This window comes from Peromyscus eremicus, chromosome 12 (assembly GCF_949786415.1).
Source record: "Peromyscus eremicus chromosome 12, PerEre_H2_v1, whole genome shotgun sequence".
NCBI lineage: Eukaryota > Metazoa > Chordata > Mammalia > Rodentia > Cricetidae > Peromyscus > Peromyscus eremicus.
The window spans coordinates 10,783,051-10,801,866 of record NC_081428.1 but is presented as its reverse complement, the minus strand read 5'-3'; the positions used below and the strand labels follow the sequence as shown (position 1 = coordinate 10,801,866).

Here is an 18,816-nt window from a genome sequence, read left to right as displayed (position 1 = left end):
TCATATTTCAAACTATTTCATAAGGCTTTACAGGTAGGACCACGTTTGTTGGATGGATTTTTAAGAGACGATGTATATATCAATACACATACATATGTATTGTGTATATTTGGATGTTTTATATTTGTTCTGATGAAGTATAAATCACAAGGTTTCAAATATTTGAACTGTTTCATCACAGTGACAAGTTGAAAACATTGCATATGTTATTTGGTTGATTTGGCATATTTTGGGAAATTTTAATTGAACTTTTTATTCAGATTATTATAAATTCAGTACAGTTTTAAGGAGTAATGCAGAATTGCCTTTTACTCTTTGTTCAGTGGTCCATTGATAATGTTTTGAAAAATGAATAATGTTCCAACAGGAATGTTGATGTGGACACCATCCATTCCTGGTGATCAAATGGCTGTAGTGTCACATGCATTAACTAGGTTCTGGAGGTTCTGGGAAGGTTTCTGTTCACCACCGGTTAGGATCTGGAACACCCAAGGATCCTGCATGTTTCTTACTCTAATTCCGTCCCATGCTTGGGCCCCATACTCCCTTGCCCTCTTCTGTCTCTGGATGCTGGGAACCACTTATCTGTCCCTGTGTGACGCTCTGTCATTTCAAAATCGTCTGTAAGTGGGATAGTGCAGTGTTACGTGCCCGTTAGGGTTGCCTTTTTCACATTTAGGATAATTTCCTTGATATTATTCCAATTTCTCGTACCAATAGTTTATTCTGTGTTGCTCATGAATACTACAATAGTTATGTCTTAATTTTCCTTTTTAAAACCTTTTCCATCATTGAAGGAACTGAGATTAGTTTGTTTTTATCTGCTACAGATAAAAGTTGGTATAGGTTTTTTGTGAAAGTAAGTTCATTAATTAGGGATTAAAAAAAGGAAGTATAATTTCTGGTCATAAGGTAGTTTTGCACATTTAGTTTGATAAGAAACTACCTAGTGATTTTTTTTTTTTTTTTGGTTTTTCGAGACAGGGTTTCTCTGTGTAGCTTTGCGCCTTTCCTGGAACTCACTTGGTAGCCCAGGCTGGCCTCGAACTCACAGAGATCCGCCTGGCTCTGCCTCCCGAGTGCTGGGATTAAAGGCGTGCGCCACCACCGCCCGGCAGTGATTTTTTAAAGTGGGTGTCCATTTGATATCACTCCCAGCATTGGAAATGACTCAGTTTCATTGTTCTTGAAGAATTTGGTGGTGTTTATATTAGCAGTTTCAAGCTAAATGCTGTGAGATTAGCATGTTTTAGAAGAGTCCTAGTATTTTGGTCAGTTTGACAGTAACTCCAAGTTTTAAGTGTAATTTGTATTTTGAACTCAGAGTGAACATTCTTTGCACATTGCAGACTCTTTCACCCCAGCCTTGCAAATACAGTCTCAGTATAAATGCACAGGTGTCTACCTAAAGGCGTTGCTGCCCAGAGCTCTTGAGTCTTTGCTGAAGCAGGACAGAGGCAGAGATTTCGAACCTTTGCACTCTGGATCATTAAAAATTTTATTATTAGAAATATTTAACACAAGACAGTACTTACCATTTTTTTAAAGATTTTTATTTTTTTTAGGGGTGTGTGTGTGTGTGTGTATGTGTGTGTGTATGTGTGTATGTGTGTGTGTGTGTGTGTGTGTGTGTGTGTATGATGTGAGTGCAGGTGTTAGCAGAGGCACCCGATCCATCCCCAGAGCTGGAGTTACAGGTGGTTGTGAGCCTTTCCCATGTGGATGCCGAGAACCAAACTCAGGCTTCTCTGCAAGAGCAGCAAGTGCCCACGATCTCTGACCTCTCTTTCTAGCCAATACTTTGGTTTATTGTGCTTTTTTGATAGTTAAGATATTTTTATAAGTACTTTTCATTTTTAAAAATTCCACTCTATAGTTTATTACTGTTCACATTGTTTGGCCTTTGGGAGCTGCGCTAACCTCAGACACCTGGCAGAGCCATAGCAGGGCTGTGGGTGGGTCTGTCCTGCTTTATTTTATAGATGATGTCTTCATGAGTAAACTGTGTTGGAGTGGAGTTCCTGAAGTGGAGGTTTAGTCCTGGTGAATTGAGTGGGCTCCGCTTTACCAGTCTCCCTTGGTTGTGCGTTTCGTAGAGGGTGAACTTCTCTTACAAACTAAAGGACCCATTCGGTTATCACAGAGAAGCTGGCATCTCCCTGTTGCTCTCTACCGTTGTCGTGGCTAGACAGCTGTTAAATGACGTGTCCGTTTAATCTTGTGTATTAACAGGTGACAGTTAAAGGATTTGAACCTTTAATTCAGTTTGCCTACACTGCCAAACTCATTTTAAGTAAGGACAACGTTGAGGAGGTGTGCAAGTGTGTGGAGTTTCTGAGCGTGCACAATATCGAGGAAGCCTGCTTTCAGTTTCTCAAGTTTAAGTTTTTGGACTCCACTGCAGAGCAGCAAGAATGTACAAGAAAAAAATGCTTCTCCTCACACTGTCAGAAAGCGGACTTTAAAATTTCACTTTCAGAACAGAAAGATCTAGAAATCGATGAAGCAGAGGAGTTCTTGGAAAAGAAGAGTGTTCCGACTCCTCAGTGTGACCCCCAAAGGTGTCAGGGTGATGTGAAAGCATCGCCCTCTTGCCAGGACAGTGCCAGCCAGACGTGCCAGTCCATGTGCCTGGAGAAGGATGGTGCCCCGGCGTTGCCATCTTTATGCCCCAAATACAGAAAATTCCAGAAAGCGTTTGGAACTGACAAGATCCGTACTCTAGAATCGGGCATCAAAGATGTCCATGCTGCTTCTGTCCAACCAAATGAGACGTCTGAACTTGAGTGTGTAGGGGGAGCACAAGGCTGTGCAGATTTACAAGTGATCTTAAAATGTGAAGGAACGAAGCCAGCCATGGAGAGTGAGGAGACAAAGCGCAAAGACCCCGCTTCCCAGTGCCCCGCAGAGCAGACGGAAGCGGCTTCTTTCCCTCACAATTCTGCAGACCCTCATGGCTTCTATTCCCTCTCACTGTTACACACATATGACCAGTCTGGTGACTTGGGCTTTGCTGGGATGCAAAGTAAAACAGTGAAAACAGAAAAGCCTTTGTCAGGTCCAGATGCCCAGGACGAGAAGCCGTTTGGTGAAAATCAGGATTTGTACCTGAAATCTGACACGGGCCCCAAAGAAGACAGCAGCAGCCTTGCATCCGGTGATCGGAGCAGTGTGGAGCGGGAGGTGGCAGAGCACCTGGCCAAAGGCTTCTGGAGTGACATTTGCAGCACGGAGGCGACCTGCCAAATGCAGTTGTCACCCGCTGCGGCCAAAGAGGGCTCAGAGCAGGGCTACCCGCAGAGGCGGTCCGAGTGTCCCTGGTTGGGTATCAGGATCAGCGAGAGCCCAGAGCCAGGCCAGCGAACTTTCACAACTCTCAGTTCCGTCAACTGCCCTTTCATAAGTACTCTGAGTTCCGAAGCCTGCTCCAGCAACTTGGAAATTGGAAACTACGATTACGTTTCGGAGCCCCAGCAGGAGCCTTGTCCGTACGCTTGCGTGATTAGCTTGGGTGATGACTCGGAGACCGACACAGAAGGCGACAGTGAGTCCTGTTCCGCCAGGGAGCAGGAGTGTGAGGTGAGTGGAAGTGTGCTCTCACTGTTGAGACAGCCATTTCTCCAGAGGTGCACTTGTGCCCGGCGCAGGGAGGGAGGGAGGAAGGAGGAGACCACGTGACCGATGCCAGAGTGGTGGTATGGAACGCATGGCGTTTGAAAAACTGCCGTGTGCATGTATTTCACATTGGGGTGTATGTACAGATCGTGGAGGACACCCCCACACGGGCTGCGTAACTTTGTAATCAGATGCCTCTGGAGGGAGAGAGGATAGCAGTTCTGTCATTGGTGGTTAATGGTAACTTTTGTGTGAAAGCATCACATAGTCTGTCAAACCTGAGAACAGTCTGTGGTTGGCTGTGAGGAGCTGCAGGCATGTAGGGCAAGTTTTCTTAGACCTAATTTTTCATGGCTATTGCTTTTATTTATTATTTTGTTTTATTTTTCTTTAGCCGTCTTAGGCATTAGTTTAATGAATATCTTAATAATTCAGCATGACTTACGTGTGGCTACTGACTTATATTAGCCATGTCAAGCTTGACCTGTGCATTCGGTGTGTATAAGTTTCTATTTACTACTTAACACCTGTTTTGTGTAAGATTCTGCTTCAGTAATAGTAAGTAGGGAGCCATGCATTAGGAATTAGGTTTCTTTAGTTTGCAAAAGTCAGCGTTCTCTTTACAGTGGCAATTCTCACTTGGCTTTTCTAAGTAATTTCTAATCATACCCTTTGCTTTTTGTGTGCTTTCTTTGCTTTTTAAGTTTGCGATGACACAAGGCCTGTCCTTGGGAGGGTTCCTAAGTGCACAGCACAGTGTTAGCTCTAGCCATTGTATTAACACTGTATTAATACCCAGGCATATCACTGAACCCCTGGGTTCCCCCCCACCCCAGTCTGTGGCTCACCATTCTACTGTTGCTATAGGTTGCTGTTACAGTTACTGCCTAGAGTAGGTGAGATAATGTAGGGTGCACTCTCCAGAATTTGGTTTATTTTACTTAGCATACTGTTCTTCAAATAGCAGGCTTTCTTTTTTATAAGGCTGAATAGTATGTCACAGTATACATGTATGCCACATTTTCTTTACCCAGTCACTTGTGCGTGGATATGTTCAGGCAGTCTATCCGTCTTGGCCATTGTGAGAGTGAATGCTGCAGTGAGTGTAGAAAGACAAACATCACTTGGAGATCTGATTTCAGTTCATTTGCACAAACTCTTGGGAGTAGGATGATGAGCTCCATGGCACGCACACGGTTTTAATTTTCTCCAAAGCTCGATGCTGGTTTTCATAGTAGCTTACTGATTCCCACCGGCCATGTACAAAGGACCCATTTCTCCATGTCCCATTCATGGTCTTTTGCTTTGTAGTAATTAGAGGGTGTTAATCCTCTGGCTTTGGGAGGAGGTGGATTATAAGGCCACAGGGATTAGTCATTAGGTCCACCAAAACAGGCAGATGAGAAAATAGCCCTAATAGTCCATTGGCAAGTGAGATGTATAGCTTTTTTAATAAGTCATATGAAATTTTCTGAAGTGCTATAGCAATGTCTAGCATAATTATTCCAGTACTGTTTAGTGTCATTGCTGTGTGGTAATATTCAAAGATAAAATGGGTTTTATTTGGGGAAATGAGGAGCACATATTAAAAATACTTTAGGCAGAAACTTAAAGAAGTTGCTAACATAATAGATAGTAAAGTCCATGTTAATACAGAATAGTAAGATAATTTCCAATTTGAATGCAGTACTGTGTGATGGGTATGTCTCGTTTGCTGAAGTGTTTGACTTCTAACAACTTTCCTAGGGCAGGAGTTATCAGTTGAACTCTTAGTTCTTATGGGGTGGATTGGGTAGAAATTGGAAAACAGAGGCCTGTTTTTTAAGGGTTTATTCTAATTCGGTGCATATGTGTGTGGCTGCGTGGGTATGTGCATATGTGTGCTGGTACCCCCAGAGAGCAGAGGGTAGGAGCTCTCTGATGCTGGAGTCAGAGGCAGTAGTGAGCTGCCTGACGTGGTGGCTGGGCGTAGAACTCAGCTTTTCTGCAGGGGCAGTAGGCACTCGGAACCTCTGCATTCCTCCAGCTCCAAGGTCTGTGTTTTTGGTACCGTCTTAAACCCCCTGAAAAATATAACGCATGTCTTCATCTATAGCTAATGTGTAATACATGTCTTCATTGTAGTTCCTAATGTTTATTTCACACCCTAGGTAAAACTGCCATTTAATGCTCAACGAATCATTTCGCTCTCCCGGAATGATTTCCAGTCCTTGTTGAAGATGCACAAGCTGACCCCAGAGCAGCTGGACTGTATCCATGACATCCGCAGAAGGAGTAAGAACAGAATCGCCGCGCAACGCTGTCGCAAGAGGAAACTTGACTGTATTCAGAACCTGGAGTCCGAGATTGAGAAGCTGGTGAGTGAGTGGGTTTCTTGATCCTATTAAATCCCAGCTCTTTGATTTTATAGAATGAATAGTTATTGAAATCCCAAATACCATTTTAAGAGAAATTAAGGTGTGCAGAAAGATAAGAAGATGTAGAATAAGGTTTTCAGTGACTATTTGATTATGTATGTATTCTACATTTCTAGCATGATGTACTCAAATGTGGAGGTGGGAAACTCTTTCTGGGTAGGTTTTTTTTTTTTAATGATTTTTCAATTTAATGACTTCTTTCTAATCCTTAGTGGTTGGATAAAGATTAAAGTAATTATACAGTACTTTATGATGTTTGATGTCTATAAAAGCTTGTTTTCCAGTTGGGTAGAACTGTGGACCTGAATTACCTGTTTGGGTTGATACCAAAACCAAGCAGATGAGCCAGTGTCTCTGCCAAGGGAAAAATCCCAAGGTGAAGTTGTGGTTTGAATAGAAACTTCTGAGATACAGCAAGCTCCTCGGTATGAGGAGTGCTTGCTTATTGGACCTGTCTCTTCCAGCATCAAAATGTAAATTAACTGGAAGATATATTAGTTTGCTCCCATTTCTGTTTCCCTCCTGTGGTTGGTGGAAGTATTGTGTGAGAGGAAACTATGGTACTAGGCCAGCTGAGGGCTACCTATGGGCCAGGCACCAGGGCAGCAGCCTGGAGGCAATCAAAAGAGTCCTTAAATACTCGGTTTTGTGTCTTTGCTAATCATGGGTGGCAGTTTAAAGTTGTGTTTGTAACTGGTCTTCAAGCATGAACGTTTGTAGCTCTGAGTGAGACTAGAAACAGTATAATGGGAAAGATGTCTTTGTGGTTTTCAGAGTAGTGGAAACATAAAATTTTATTATGTATATATTATGCATGTACTTTAAGGAAAGGGTACAGTATAACTAAAAAGATAAGGAAAAATCGGATGAGAGTACAGAGTTCCTAGGACCACAGAACAGCTTCACAGAGCCAGCTGGCCTACGCATACCTTTCCACACTGTAATCTTTCCTATTATCCCACTTCAGTGCTCAGCTTCTCTGGGTGGATGAGTTTATAGAGTGTCGCTTGTTGTTAGTTACTGTAATAGCTGCATTTCACACTGTTGGTCCACATGCAACTATTAGAAGCTGGCGTAGGATTGAACTACAGTGCTCTCTGCTGCTTCCTACATTTCTCTCTCTCTCTCTCTCTCTCTCTCTCTCTCTCTCTCTCTCTCTCTCTCTCTCTCTCTCTCTCTCTTCCCCTCAAGTGGTCATAATTTATAGTCATCTGTAGCATTTACCCAGTTTTCTCACTCTCCTAAAAATAAACAAGACGGATGAAGATTTACTTTATTTTATGCACAGGGAATGTGCTGTGTGTTTGAAAGTAGCTGGTGATTCTCCGTTGCCTGGCTCAAAGGTCCCATATTTGGGGGCGAATACAGAAACTGGGTTGCTGGACCATATATCTGGGGTGATGAGGAGGATAGAAGATACAGTTTAAAGTGTGGATGTGGGTGGGATAATGTTACTTCTCACTTTACAGTTAAGATGCTCGTTTGTTTGCCCTGGAGGAGATGGGAACAGGGGTAGGTGGGTGGTGGTGGGGGGGAGAGTTGGGGGGAAGGGGGGGAACAAGGGAATCCGTGGCTGATATGTAAAATTAAATTAAATTATAAAATAAAATTTAAAAAAAGATGCTCATTTGTAAAGAGCAAATGGATTAATGTGTCAGAAGAACTTCCAACAAGTACCTGCTGTAGAGTTAACACTCAGTAAATATTAGTATTTCCTGGTACGGCCATATCATCACTTATATTTGGTTTTCTCAGCCTCTGTTGGCTTCCTTCCTGATGTCTTCTGTCATCTGAGTTCACTTTCTATTGCTGTGATGAACACCACAACCACAAGCAACTTGAGGAGGAAAGGGTTCATTTGGCTTACACTTCTGCATCATAGTCTATTATCAGGAGAAGCCAGGGCAGGAACTCAAGGAACTTGGAAGCAGGAGCTGAGGCAGAGGAGACCAGTAGCACTGTCCACAATGGGCGGGGTTCTTCCACATCAATCATTAATCAAGACAATGCCTCACAGGCTTGCCTATGAGCCAGTCAGTCAGACGTGTTTTCTCAGTTGAGGTCTGGGATGCCGATAGCTTGTGTCAAATTGACAAAAACCTAAGCAGCACAGCTGTGAACTCCGGGAGGCCCTCCTCCCCTCCCTTCTTCTCAGCTCAGAAGGGCTCCTTTCATCTGGTCAACAGAAAGATCCTTGCTTTCCAGCGCAAGCCTGGTAGTCCTCAGACCTTTCTGTGAACTCAGAAACCCAAATGGCTGGCTTCCTATTTACCTGTGGTATTGATTTGGACTCTGGCTAGAAACCAGGAAGCATCTGAAGAGGGGATGGAGTAAGCTGCGGTGCTGGAGGCCTGAGAAAGGCTCCCGGTCTTATGAATAGCATAGAACCAGAACCCGCAGTGCCTCCAGGAACCCATGAGGGGGTTGCTCCCAGCTCCCAGGCTAGCACGCTGCCTCGATGAGGAAGGAGCTTGGCGCCAAGCCTGACAGCGTGAGTTTAATCCGTGGGACCCACGCGGTGGATCAGGAGGATTCTCACACACTGCTCTCTGACCACCGCATATGTGTCGTGGCACGGGACCCCTCCAAGGAAATACATGTAATAGTAATAAAAAAAAAGCGCCCCCACCCCGGAGTGCTTTCCTCACGGAGAGGAGTGTTCGTTACCCACTCATCTGCAGGAAGGATGGAGTCCGGAGACAAGCACACCACCTTGCACTGATTTCTGCAGGGTGAGCCTTCTTAGCAAAGCATCGGCAGGGCCTCAGGAGGAGTCTGGCAGACCTGGTGCTCTGACAGCAGGGGGCAGGTCCGTGTGTGTCACACCCCTGAAGATCCTCCAGAGGGGCAAAGTGTGGCGGTGTCATCGGGGACACTGATGCAGGCTGGGCCAGTGTATGTGTCTTAGTTCTTAATGAAACACTTTAAAAAGTAAAGGAAAAATGAAAATAGAGAAAGGGTAAGGACAGAGAAATCCTTTGGTATAGCTGCACAGTATTTGTACTTATTTTAGGCACAAGCCCGGAACTCCCTGTCATCACCATTTGATTTTGTTTTTTTTTCTGTGTTGTAAGCTAAGTGTTATTTCAAAAGAGTCAAAAGTTAAAAAAAATTTAAAGTATAAAGGAAACAATTTACAATAAACTGTAGCTTGAGTTTTCCTGCCTGGCCCACAGTCAAGGCAAATCTCTCTCACCTGTCAGTCCCACAGCCTCTCAGACCCAACCAAGTAAACACAGAGACTTATGTTGGTTACAAACTGTATGGCCGTGGCAGGCTTCTTGCTAACTGTTCTTACAGTTTAAATTAATCCATTTCCATAAACCTATCCCTTGCCACATGGCTCGTGGCTTACCAGGATCTTCACATGCAGCTTATCATGGTGGTGGCTGGCAGTGTCTCTCTGCAGCTGTTGTTCCTTTCTCATTGGCATTGAGAAAATTTAAAGTTAATAGAGCATTATGTAGTCTATTTCTGGGGGTTTTTGTTACTCCTTTCTGTTTATTTAGCATATCCTTTAGAGTTCTGTTTGATCTTTCTATAACTGCTTGACCTGTAGGATTATGTGGTATACCTGTAATATGGTTTATATTATAATAAGCAAAAAACTGTTTCATTTTAACAGAGACATATGATGGAGCATTATCAGTTTTGATTTGTGCAGGTATACCCATAATGGCCATAACTTCTAGCAAATGAGTGATTACAGAATCAGCTTTTTCAGAACTCAAAGCAGTTGCCCATTGAAATCCTGAATAAGTATCAATAGTGTGGTGTACATATTTCAATTTTCCAAATTCTGCAAAGTGAAACACGTCCATCTGCCAGATTTCATTCCTCTGAGTACCCTTTGGGTTACATCCTGCTGGTAATGGCGTTTGATTGTAGAAGGAACAAGTAGGACATTTCTTTACTATTTCTTTGGCTTGTTGCCAGGTTATGGAAAAATCCTTTTTTAAACCTTTACTATTTACATGATGTTTTTTATGAAATTCTGAGGCCTCCAGCACATTTCCTATCAATAATTTATCAATCTCATCATTGCCTTGTGCTAGAGGGCCTGGCAGACCAGTATGGGATCGGATGTGAGTTATATATAAAGGATGACTCCTTTTTCTGATTGTATCTTGTAATTGAATAAATAATGTAGTTAATTCTGAAGTATCGTGGATAAATTCTGCAGTCTCAATATGTAATACTACTCTTTCAGCATACTGAGAGTCAGTTACTACATTGAGAGGTTCTGAAAAATCCATTAATACCAACAGAATAGCATACAATTCTGATTTTTGAACTGAATTTTAAGGACTTTGAACCACTTTACTTAAATTTTCTGATTTGTAACCTGCCTTTCCTTGTTTGTTGGCATCTGTATAAAATGTACGAACTCCAGATATGGGTTTTTTCCTCACAATTCGAGGCAAGATCCAATCAGCTCTCTTTATAAGATCAATTCTATTGCTTTTGGGATATTTGCTGTTAATTTCTCCCAAAAAATTACTACAAGCTTTTTGCCAAGCTTCATTTTCTATCCATAATTTTTCAATATCCTCCTTAGTTAAAGGTACAACAATTTCTGCTGGGTCTATTCCTGCTAACTGACGAAGTCTCAATTTTCCTTTCCAAATCAAGTCAGAGATTTTTTCTACATAAGTTTTTAATTTTTTATTTGGTTTATTTGGTAAAAATATCCATTCTAATATAATATCTTCCCTTTGCATTAATATTCCTGTTGGAGAATGCCTAGAAGGTAAAATAACCAAAATGCAATCCAGCTTTGGATCAATACGATCTACGTGCCCTTCATGTACTTTCTTTTCTACCAAGGCCAATTCTTTTTCAGCTTCAGGTGATAATTCTCTTGGACTGTTCAAGTCCTTATCACCTTCTAAGGTTTTAAACAAATTATTCAGTTCATCATTTTTTACCCCAACAATAGTTCTTAGATGAGAAATGTCTCCAAATAATCTTTGAAAGTCATTAAGAGTCTGTAGTCTATCTCTCCTAATTTGCACCTTTTGAGGTCTAATTTTTTGAAGTTCTATTTTATATCCTAAATAATTAATAGAATCTCCTCTTTGTATCTTTTCAGGGGCAATTTGTAAACCCCAGCAAGGCAAAATTTTCTTTACTTCTTCAAACATTCTTTCTAAAGTATCTGCATTTGAGTCAGCTAATAAAATATCATCCATATAATGATAAATTATAGATTTAGGAAATTTTTTACGTACCACTTCTAATGGCTGTTTTACAAAATATTGGCACAAAGTTGGGCTATTCAACATTCCCTATGGGAGAACCCTCCATTGAAATCTTTTAACCGGTTGAGAATTATTATAAGTAGGCACTGTGAAAGCAAATCTTTCTCTGTCTTTTTCTTGTAACGGTATTGAAAAGAAACAGTCTTTTAAATCAATAACTATGAGAGGCCATCCTTTTGGTAACAGAGTAGGCAAAGGAATTCCAGATTGTAAAGAGCCCATTGGCTGAATTACTTTGTTAATTGCTCTAAGGTCTGTTACCATTCTCCATTTACCAGATTTCTTTTTAACAACAAATACAGGAGAATTCCAAGGGCTGGTTGATTCTTCAATATGATGAGCATTTAACTGTTCTTCCACCAGCTCTTGTAAAGCCTGGAGTTTCTCTGTTGTTAAAGGCCATTGCTGAACCCATACAGGCTTATCTGTTGACCATTTTAAAGGTAGAGCTGTTGGTGTTTTTGGAAAATTATCAGTTGTGCCCTGTTCTTGTATGACGTGGATGGCTGGTGAGCACTCATTAGAATAATATCTTTTAATATTTCTCTCAGAAACATGTACTAATTTATGATTTGTTTCTGAGATTGGAGGGATATTAATCTGAGTATTCCATTGTTGTAACAAATCTCGACCCCACAGGTTCATAGCTATGTTAGCCATATATGGTTTTAATTTTCCTTTCTGTCCTTCTGGACCTATACATTCAAGCCATCTTGCACTTTGTTTCACTCGAGATAATGTCCCAATTTCTAACAGTTGAACGTTTACCTCCTGAAGAGGCCAAGTTGGATGCCAAAATTCTGGTGCAATTATGGTAATGTCAGCACCTGTGTCTACCAGACCAGACAACAAAACACCATTTATTTTTATTGTTAGTTTTGGTCTTTGTTCATTAATAGAAGTTTGCCAAAAAATTTTCTTTATGTTTTTTCCTGAATTCCCTATTTTCTCTGTTTCATCATCTCGACTAACATGATTTATTCCTATAGACATTTGGTTATTTAGTTGCTTTGAGTAGGGGTTTCCTCTACAACTGCAGGAAAGGTTTGAACTGGATTTACTGTGGGGGCCTGCCTGAGGCCCCTCTGGAAGTTTCCCGAGGCTCGAGGCAGAGGATTACCCTGTCTGTCCCTTGTTGATCTACATTCGTTGGTCCAGTGTTTTCCCTTACCACACCTTCTGCATACTCCAGAAGGAAGGGGCATTCTGTTGCCAGTGTTCCTTGAAGAAACATTATTTCTAGGAATGACCTGTTTACAATCCCTTTTCAAATGTCCTTGCTTTCCACATCCAAAACATCTAACATTGCTCAAACCTTTTGAAATTGCTTTTCCTACCCACATATCATCATGGTCATAAGCCTCAACATTAACTGTATCTCTAATCCAATCTTCCAAAGGTGCAGATCTTGCCTTTAACGGCCTGATTATCCTTTTGCATGCTGCATTTGCATTCTCAAAGGCCAAAGATTCAATTATTATCTGACTAGCCTCTGAATTCGGGACCATTTTCTGTACTGCTGAAGTCAATCTTTGTAAGAAATCTGTGAAAGATTCTTTTGGGCCCTGTATAACCTTTGTAAATGACTCAGTTTTTTTTCCTGGTTCTTCAACTTTGTCCCATGCATTCAAAGCTGCCGTTCGACATAGAACTAGGGTTTGGACATCAATAAACTAAGTTTATTACTGAAGAAAAAACCCAACATTGGAAACATTTGGCAATGCCCGAATGTGTAGTTGCAAGGGCCCTGGTGTACGAGGTACTGTTCCCAGGCCTTTCACCGGCCCGCCCTCCCACCCAGAGCGGCGTCCAGGCCTGGAAGCTGCACTGTGCAAGGCCCGTGCAAGTGTACGTTCTTAATCTTCTCAGCCATATCCTTCTCTGCCCTTCTCGTGTTTAGATAGGTGCTGCTACGCAAACACTTAGAGTGTGTGCTGCTGCCTTCGGCTTCAGTCAGGAACGTGCTGTTCAAGTTTGTAGCCCGGGAGCTAACAGGCGGTATCTCGGCCCAGCTGTGTTGCAGGTGGCACCATTGAGATGTTTGTACAGTGACCCGGTTGCCTCTTAAGACATGTCTTAGGACATGTTCCTGTCAAAGACCACACATGACTATAATCTTAAGGAGTTAGGATGGGGTACTTAGACATCATCGCCCCTCTTCCCCCGTATTGAACCCAGGGCCTCGTGCTTGTTAAAAGTAAGCACAGAATTGTTGCCACCCCTGTTTTGAAAAAGTCTGGAGGCAGAGTCTCACTTAAGTTTCCTAGGTTGGCTTTGAACTCCTGAACCACCTTTGTTTGGGGGGTGCTGATAATAAATGCTATGAAGTGATTATGTTGGATTCCTTTAATTTACTACTTATCAACTATTCTGACTTGCCATGGTAAATTTATGTTTTAAAATTTGAATGAAATGGAAACACCAGTTAACCGCCACAGATGTGGCCATGTAAGAGCTGCTTGGAGTGAGAGGAACAGACGAAAGATCCTGGAGCTCTGGGCACAAGTCATCTTCTGTGGGACATTCTTATTTTTAAAATTGTGTGTTTTTTTGTGCGCGCGCACTCAATGCATGCATGTGTGTTTGCTGTGTGTGCCCATGTGTTCATGAGAGGCCAGAGGAAGATACCGGGTGCCCTTCTCCATTGCCCTCTGCCTTTCCCTCTTGAGATAGGATCTTTCCCCAGACCTGCAGCTTGCCCTTTTTCTGCTAGACTGACTGGCCACAGCCTCAGTAGTCCTCCCTCCTCCCTGCACCCCGGCACTGGGCCCACAGCAATGTATGGCCACACCTGGCTTTTCGCCAGGTTTCTGGGGATTCGAACTCATGTCCTTATACTTAGGCAACAAGCATTCTTGACCCACTGAGCCATCTCCCCAGACTCTTCTTGGATTTTTCTTAATGAATGGAGTCATTTCTTACTTAGTCGGGCAGGAGGAATGTGAATATGGAGGGATCATATAGATAGATATTTGCATGAAGATACAGAAATTACATAGTATTTATGATTTTTTTTTTTTTTTTTTTTTTTTTTTTTTTCGAGACAGGGTTTCTCTGTGTAGCTTTGCGCCTTTCCTGGGACTCACTTGGTAGCCCAGGCTGGCCTCGAACTCACAGGGATCCGCCTGGCTCTGCCTCCTGAGTGCTGGGATTAAAGGCGTGAGCCACCACCGCCCGGCTGTATTTATGATCTTTGTGCCATCTCTAAGCAATGGTTCCTATTTGTGGGAGGAAGCCCAAATGGTCACTGTTAAAGTTAATCTTTCCTAATTTAAAAAACCAACATTTCTTGGCATTTTTCTGTTGCTATTTAGAATGACTTCATCTCAGCTTTGACAGAAGAACCAAGAGACGAGAAAAGAGGGTTCTCATCTTCTTCTGGGGTCTTTGTTTTTTGTTTCTATTAAGATGAGCTTCTGAGAGGTCCAAAAAAGAGAGGGTACAAATGGCATTAAATGTACTTTTTCTCACACTTGCAGCTTGATTCTATCTGAAGCATGTAACTGACAGATTCTGTGTAAGAGGAAGTGGTGAATGTGGACCTAGCGTTCACACAAGCGTGCACGTGTTCATTCTTGACACACAAGCATGCACGTGTTCATTCTTGACATACAAGTGTGCACGTGTTCATTCTTGACCTGCTCTTATTTTTATTTTGAAACAAACCTAGAAATCTGAACAAATTGGAGAATTACTTTGCATTATAAAAATTTATATTGTGTTTGTAACAAAGGAATTCCTTTTTAAAAATTATATATCTTAATATTTTGAAAAAAAAACAACTAATAATTGAATTCTCACATAGCCTCATAGAGCTATTTATGTGTGAAGCTGTAATAGTACTTACGCACCCAGCAAAGCTCTTACTACCGTTTAAACTGTTTTTGTGTCCGAGGGGACATACACTGTTACAGTTAGAAATTATCCCTGTGAATACCTCATCTCAGTGTTCCCCAGCATTGCCTGCTCTCCAGAACCTGCCATTGAGCAGAGAGGAGACAGAGGTGGCCCCTGGTTCCCCCAGACTTGAGTCATGTAGTTTTCACAGGTGAAACCTTTGGCCGTCTGCTAACATGTATTTACTCTTACTTTACAAGCAGCTTGAGGATGAGGTTGCCCAGCTCATTCTAGGTCAGAAGTGAAATGGTGGAGTGTGAAAGAGGCGGCAGGATATGGGTGGGAAGGGGCATGCTGTTCGTGGTGATGATACCTGATGTGGGCAGAAGGGACAGAACCGGGAAAACTTGAAAACATTTTGTGGTGGACTTGTAGAGATTTAAAAAACCACACTAATGAAAACAAACAGATTAACCCCTTCACTCCTTATAGTATAGAAACTCGCTTCCCAACCATCTTATATATGGATATGCTAAAGTCTTCCTTCTTTACCAACTCACTGTGTGGATTATATAGCTGAGATGGCATATTTAAAAACATTGACCATAATCTTGGGCTCATTGTCACAGGAAAGCAGGCATTAGCTGAATCTTACAGTGGGGTGAGTCTTAAACTAGGAATACCATGTGGGTGTCTGCACAGTGTCAAGGTCACACTTTTCCACAGTTCAAATTCAAACACTGAGAACAGTGAGTTTGTCTTAGCATCTTGGCTAGAAGCCAGTCAAATCTGATAACCAGCTATAAATAGTTTCCCCATACTTTCTGCCTAATTTGATAGTTCAGTGTTTTATTTAAAAGTATAAAGATGTTTAATGATGGGTGCTAACTCCGCACACACTGGAGCACTTGTGTGCACACCTATATTATCTTTCTATAATGTGAAAAGTTATGAATTCCAACATAGGCCTGTCTGTAGGAGTTTTGGAGGAAGGATCCTGAGCTTTTGGTATTTAACATGTATGTGTGTGTTCAGTTTTAAATTTTACATATCCCTGGTACATGGTACCACACTACATGGATGCTGTCATACAAGTGCATATTCTACACTGAATACATCCCCTCTCTCACCCCCTACTCATTGAGTCTCCTTTGTTTCTCTAGGCTTGTTTTGTTTCTGCTTTCATATCATAGGTGATTTTTATGTGTCTTATCTAAAATCTAGGACCTACATACGAGAGAGAACGTTTGTGTTTCAAACATTGGTTTAATCTCTTGTATATTAGAGGGACCAGCCTTAATATTACACATCCCAGGGGCTCAGAAGAGAGTAGTACAAATGGCGAGGACTACTTTTGGGAAATAGAATTTCAGCACCCAGGGCTCTTTGTCCAGTCATTTATTCTTCCATCTTCTCCATCCTCCTGTGCCCAGGGAGTCCCAGTTATATATATATATATATATATATATATATATATATATATATACACACTTACAAGCAGTAACCCCTTGGCAGTGCAAAGCCAGGCTTCCAGGGTCAAACAGAGGGGTGATAAGAATCACATAGAGGGGCAGTAATTGTTAATTATCATTTGCAACCCAAAAGGGAAGTGACTAATGGGGAAATGAATTAACTAAAGGCTAAATTTGGGTAATATCTAAGAAGAGGGATCTTATTTGCTCCACTATAGTCTTAAACGTGATTGGTAGAAAATGTTAAGAATCTATAAGTTGCTAGGTCAATGGGAGAAAATAAAATTGCCTTTTTTTTTCCCCGTGGCTCTTATGTGTCCAAGCTATCTGCCATTTTTCTGCAGGGTGGGGGAAAGTGTGCTTGGTCGCTAGGCAACCTGTGTACAGCTAGATGCCTCTGGTGATAGTTAAAGAGAGATCTGGAACTAGAGGAAAGATTTGGGAAAGGAGGAAGTTAAGCTTAATTGGCACATCCGCCAGGCCTTCTCAAATGGGTAGTCTGGACACTCAACTCTGTTCTTAGAGAGTAAAGGTATCTCTGATAAGGTACTTTCCTTCATCTGGGGAAGGCCCTGGCCGGATGCTGCCAATGATGATAATTACAGGGAGGCTTGAACTGGGGTTCTGGCCGTGCATAGCTGTCAGCACACAAAGTTATCTAAATATTCCTTTAGTAGAGGGGATAAGGTGCCCAGTAATTGAGGGAAAAGCTACAATAGCACACAAGAAACTCATAGCAGGAAACGGCTGATAATCAAAAGATAAATATCACCAAGGCTCCTTGAGCTTCAGCCTGACCTCTGGAAGGCTCTTGGCTTCTTCCAGATATTAGCTTTGTCATAATCAGCTAAAATCCCACTTTGTATATTTTTGTGGCTTGTAGCATTAATCCACTTAATGCAAACTTCAGTTGCATCTACTTTCCTGCAAGTCACATAACTTCATTTCTCTGTGGTGGAAAAACTTGCGTTGTGTATTTATGCCACACCATCCCTTCCTCTGTGGTTCAACACCTCGGTCAGTCCTGTGACTTAGCTCCTGTGAGTAGTGCTGCACGTAAACCCTGATGCGCCAGTATCTCTGGGGTGAGTTGACGTGGATGTGTATTGGAGTTGATTGAAGGGAAGTGTGCCGTGTGAAGACGGTAGCTGCTGAGTGTTTGATTGCCTTCGAAGTGTCGGTGGACCCAATAAACACGAGCCACTGTGTTCTCTCTCCCTCTGCACAGCAAAGCGAAAAGGAGAGCCTGCTGAAGGAACGAGATCACATCTTGTCAACGCTGGGTGAAACAAAGCAGAACCTGACGGGACTTTGCCAACAAGTGTGCAAGGAAGCCGCGCTGAGTCAAGAGCAGATCCAGATCCTCGCCAAGTACTCGGCCTCAGACTGCCCGCTCTCTTTTTTAATTTCTGAGAAAGGAAAAAGCATTCCCGATGGTGAACTTGCCTTTCCTTCAGTTTTCAGCCTGTCTGATGCGCCTCCGGCTGCACCACCTCCCCGCAGGCCAGGGAACAGCAAGGCAGGCCAGGAACTGGCGCAGGAGTCCCCGAGGACAGCACCAGCCGCTGCAGCTGCCCTGGAGCAGGCCACACTATTGGAACCCTGTCGGCAAAGTGGCGGGATCTCAGACTTCTGTCAGCAAATGACTGACAAGTGTACTACTGATGAGTAAACCGCACGAGCACCCTTCAGCCCATGGTTTTCCTACTGAAGTGTTGGCATTGTCTCGAGAGTTGCATATGGCCATGTCTTCTTGCTTAGTAGCCCTGCTTCCCCCTGGTAGCTTCCTATTGGGGGAATTTCTCTTTTGAGGTGACCCTGAGTTCTCCTTGATTTTCACAGGAGATATGACATGATTTACCTCTTGGATGCTGAAAAATCACATGTAAAAATAGAGAGTAATAATCTCCCAGTATTCAAAAGTAACCACGACAATGAAAACTGCTGTATCCGTTTCAACAGCTCGAAGCATGTGCACATGGTCTGCCTGACCTGCAGAAGCTCGAGCATCTACCTTTCGGCAGTATACTGATCAAAAAGAAAAATCCTCCCCAAGCTGGGCGGTGGTGTCACTCAGGAGCCTTCATCCCAAACTCCTGTAGACAGGAAGGTGGTATCATCAGCACTGAGAGTGTTTGGGTAGAGCTGTAACGTGGAAAAGAAATCATCTTTGAACTCTGACGCTCCACTCCTCAGCTTCTACCAAAGTCCAGC

At 42.5% G+C, this 18,816-nt stretch overlaps 1 protein-coding gene across 1 annotated transcript in view; it reads left to right on the top strand.

Moving 5' to 3' along the window:
* Bach1 (BTB domain and CNC homolog 1) overlaps positions 1-18,575 on the top strand; it is a 38,648-nt gene extending 20,073 nt beyond the window's left edge. Inside the window, exons 3-5 of the mRNA XM_059277588.1 lie at positions 2,233-3,579; positions 5,766-5,972; positions 17,831-18,575. Coding sequence (XP_059133571.1) covers positions 2,233-3,579; positions 5,766-5,972; positions 17,831-18,274 — 1,998 coding nt within the window. The 3' untranslated portion in view covers positions 18,275-18,575. The remainder of the gene's footprint in view (positions 1-2,232; positions 3,580-5,765; positions 5,973-17,830) is intronic.
* The last annotated feature ends 241 nt before the right edge of the window (positions 18,576-18,816 follow it).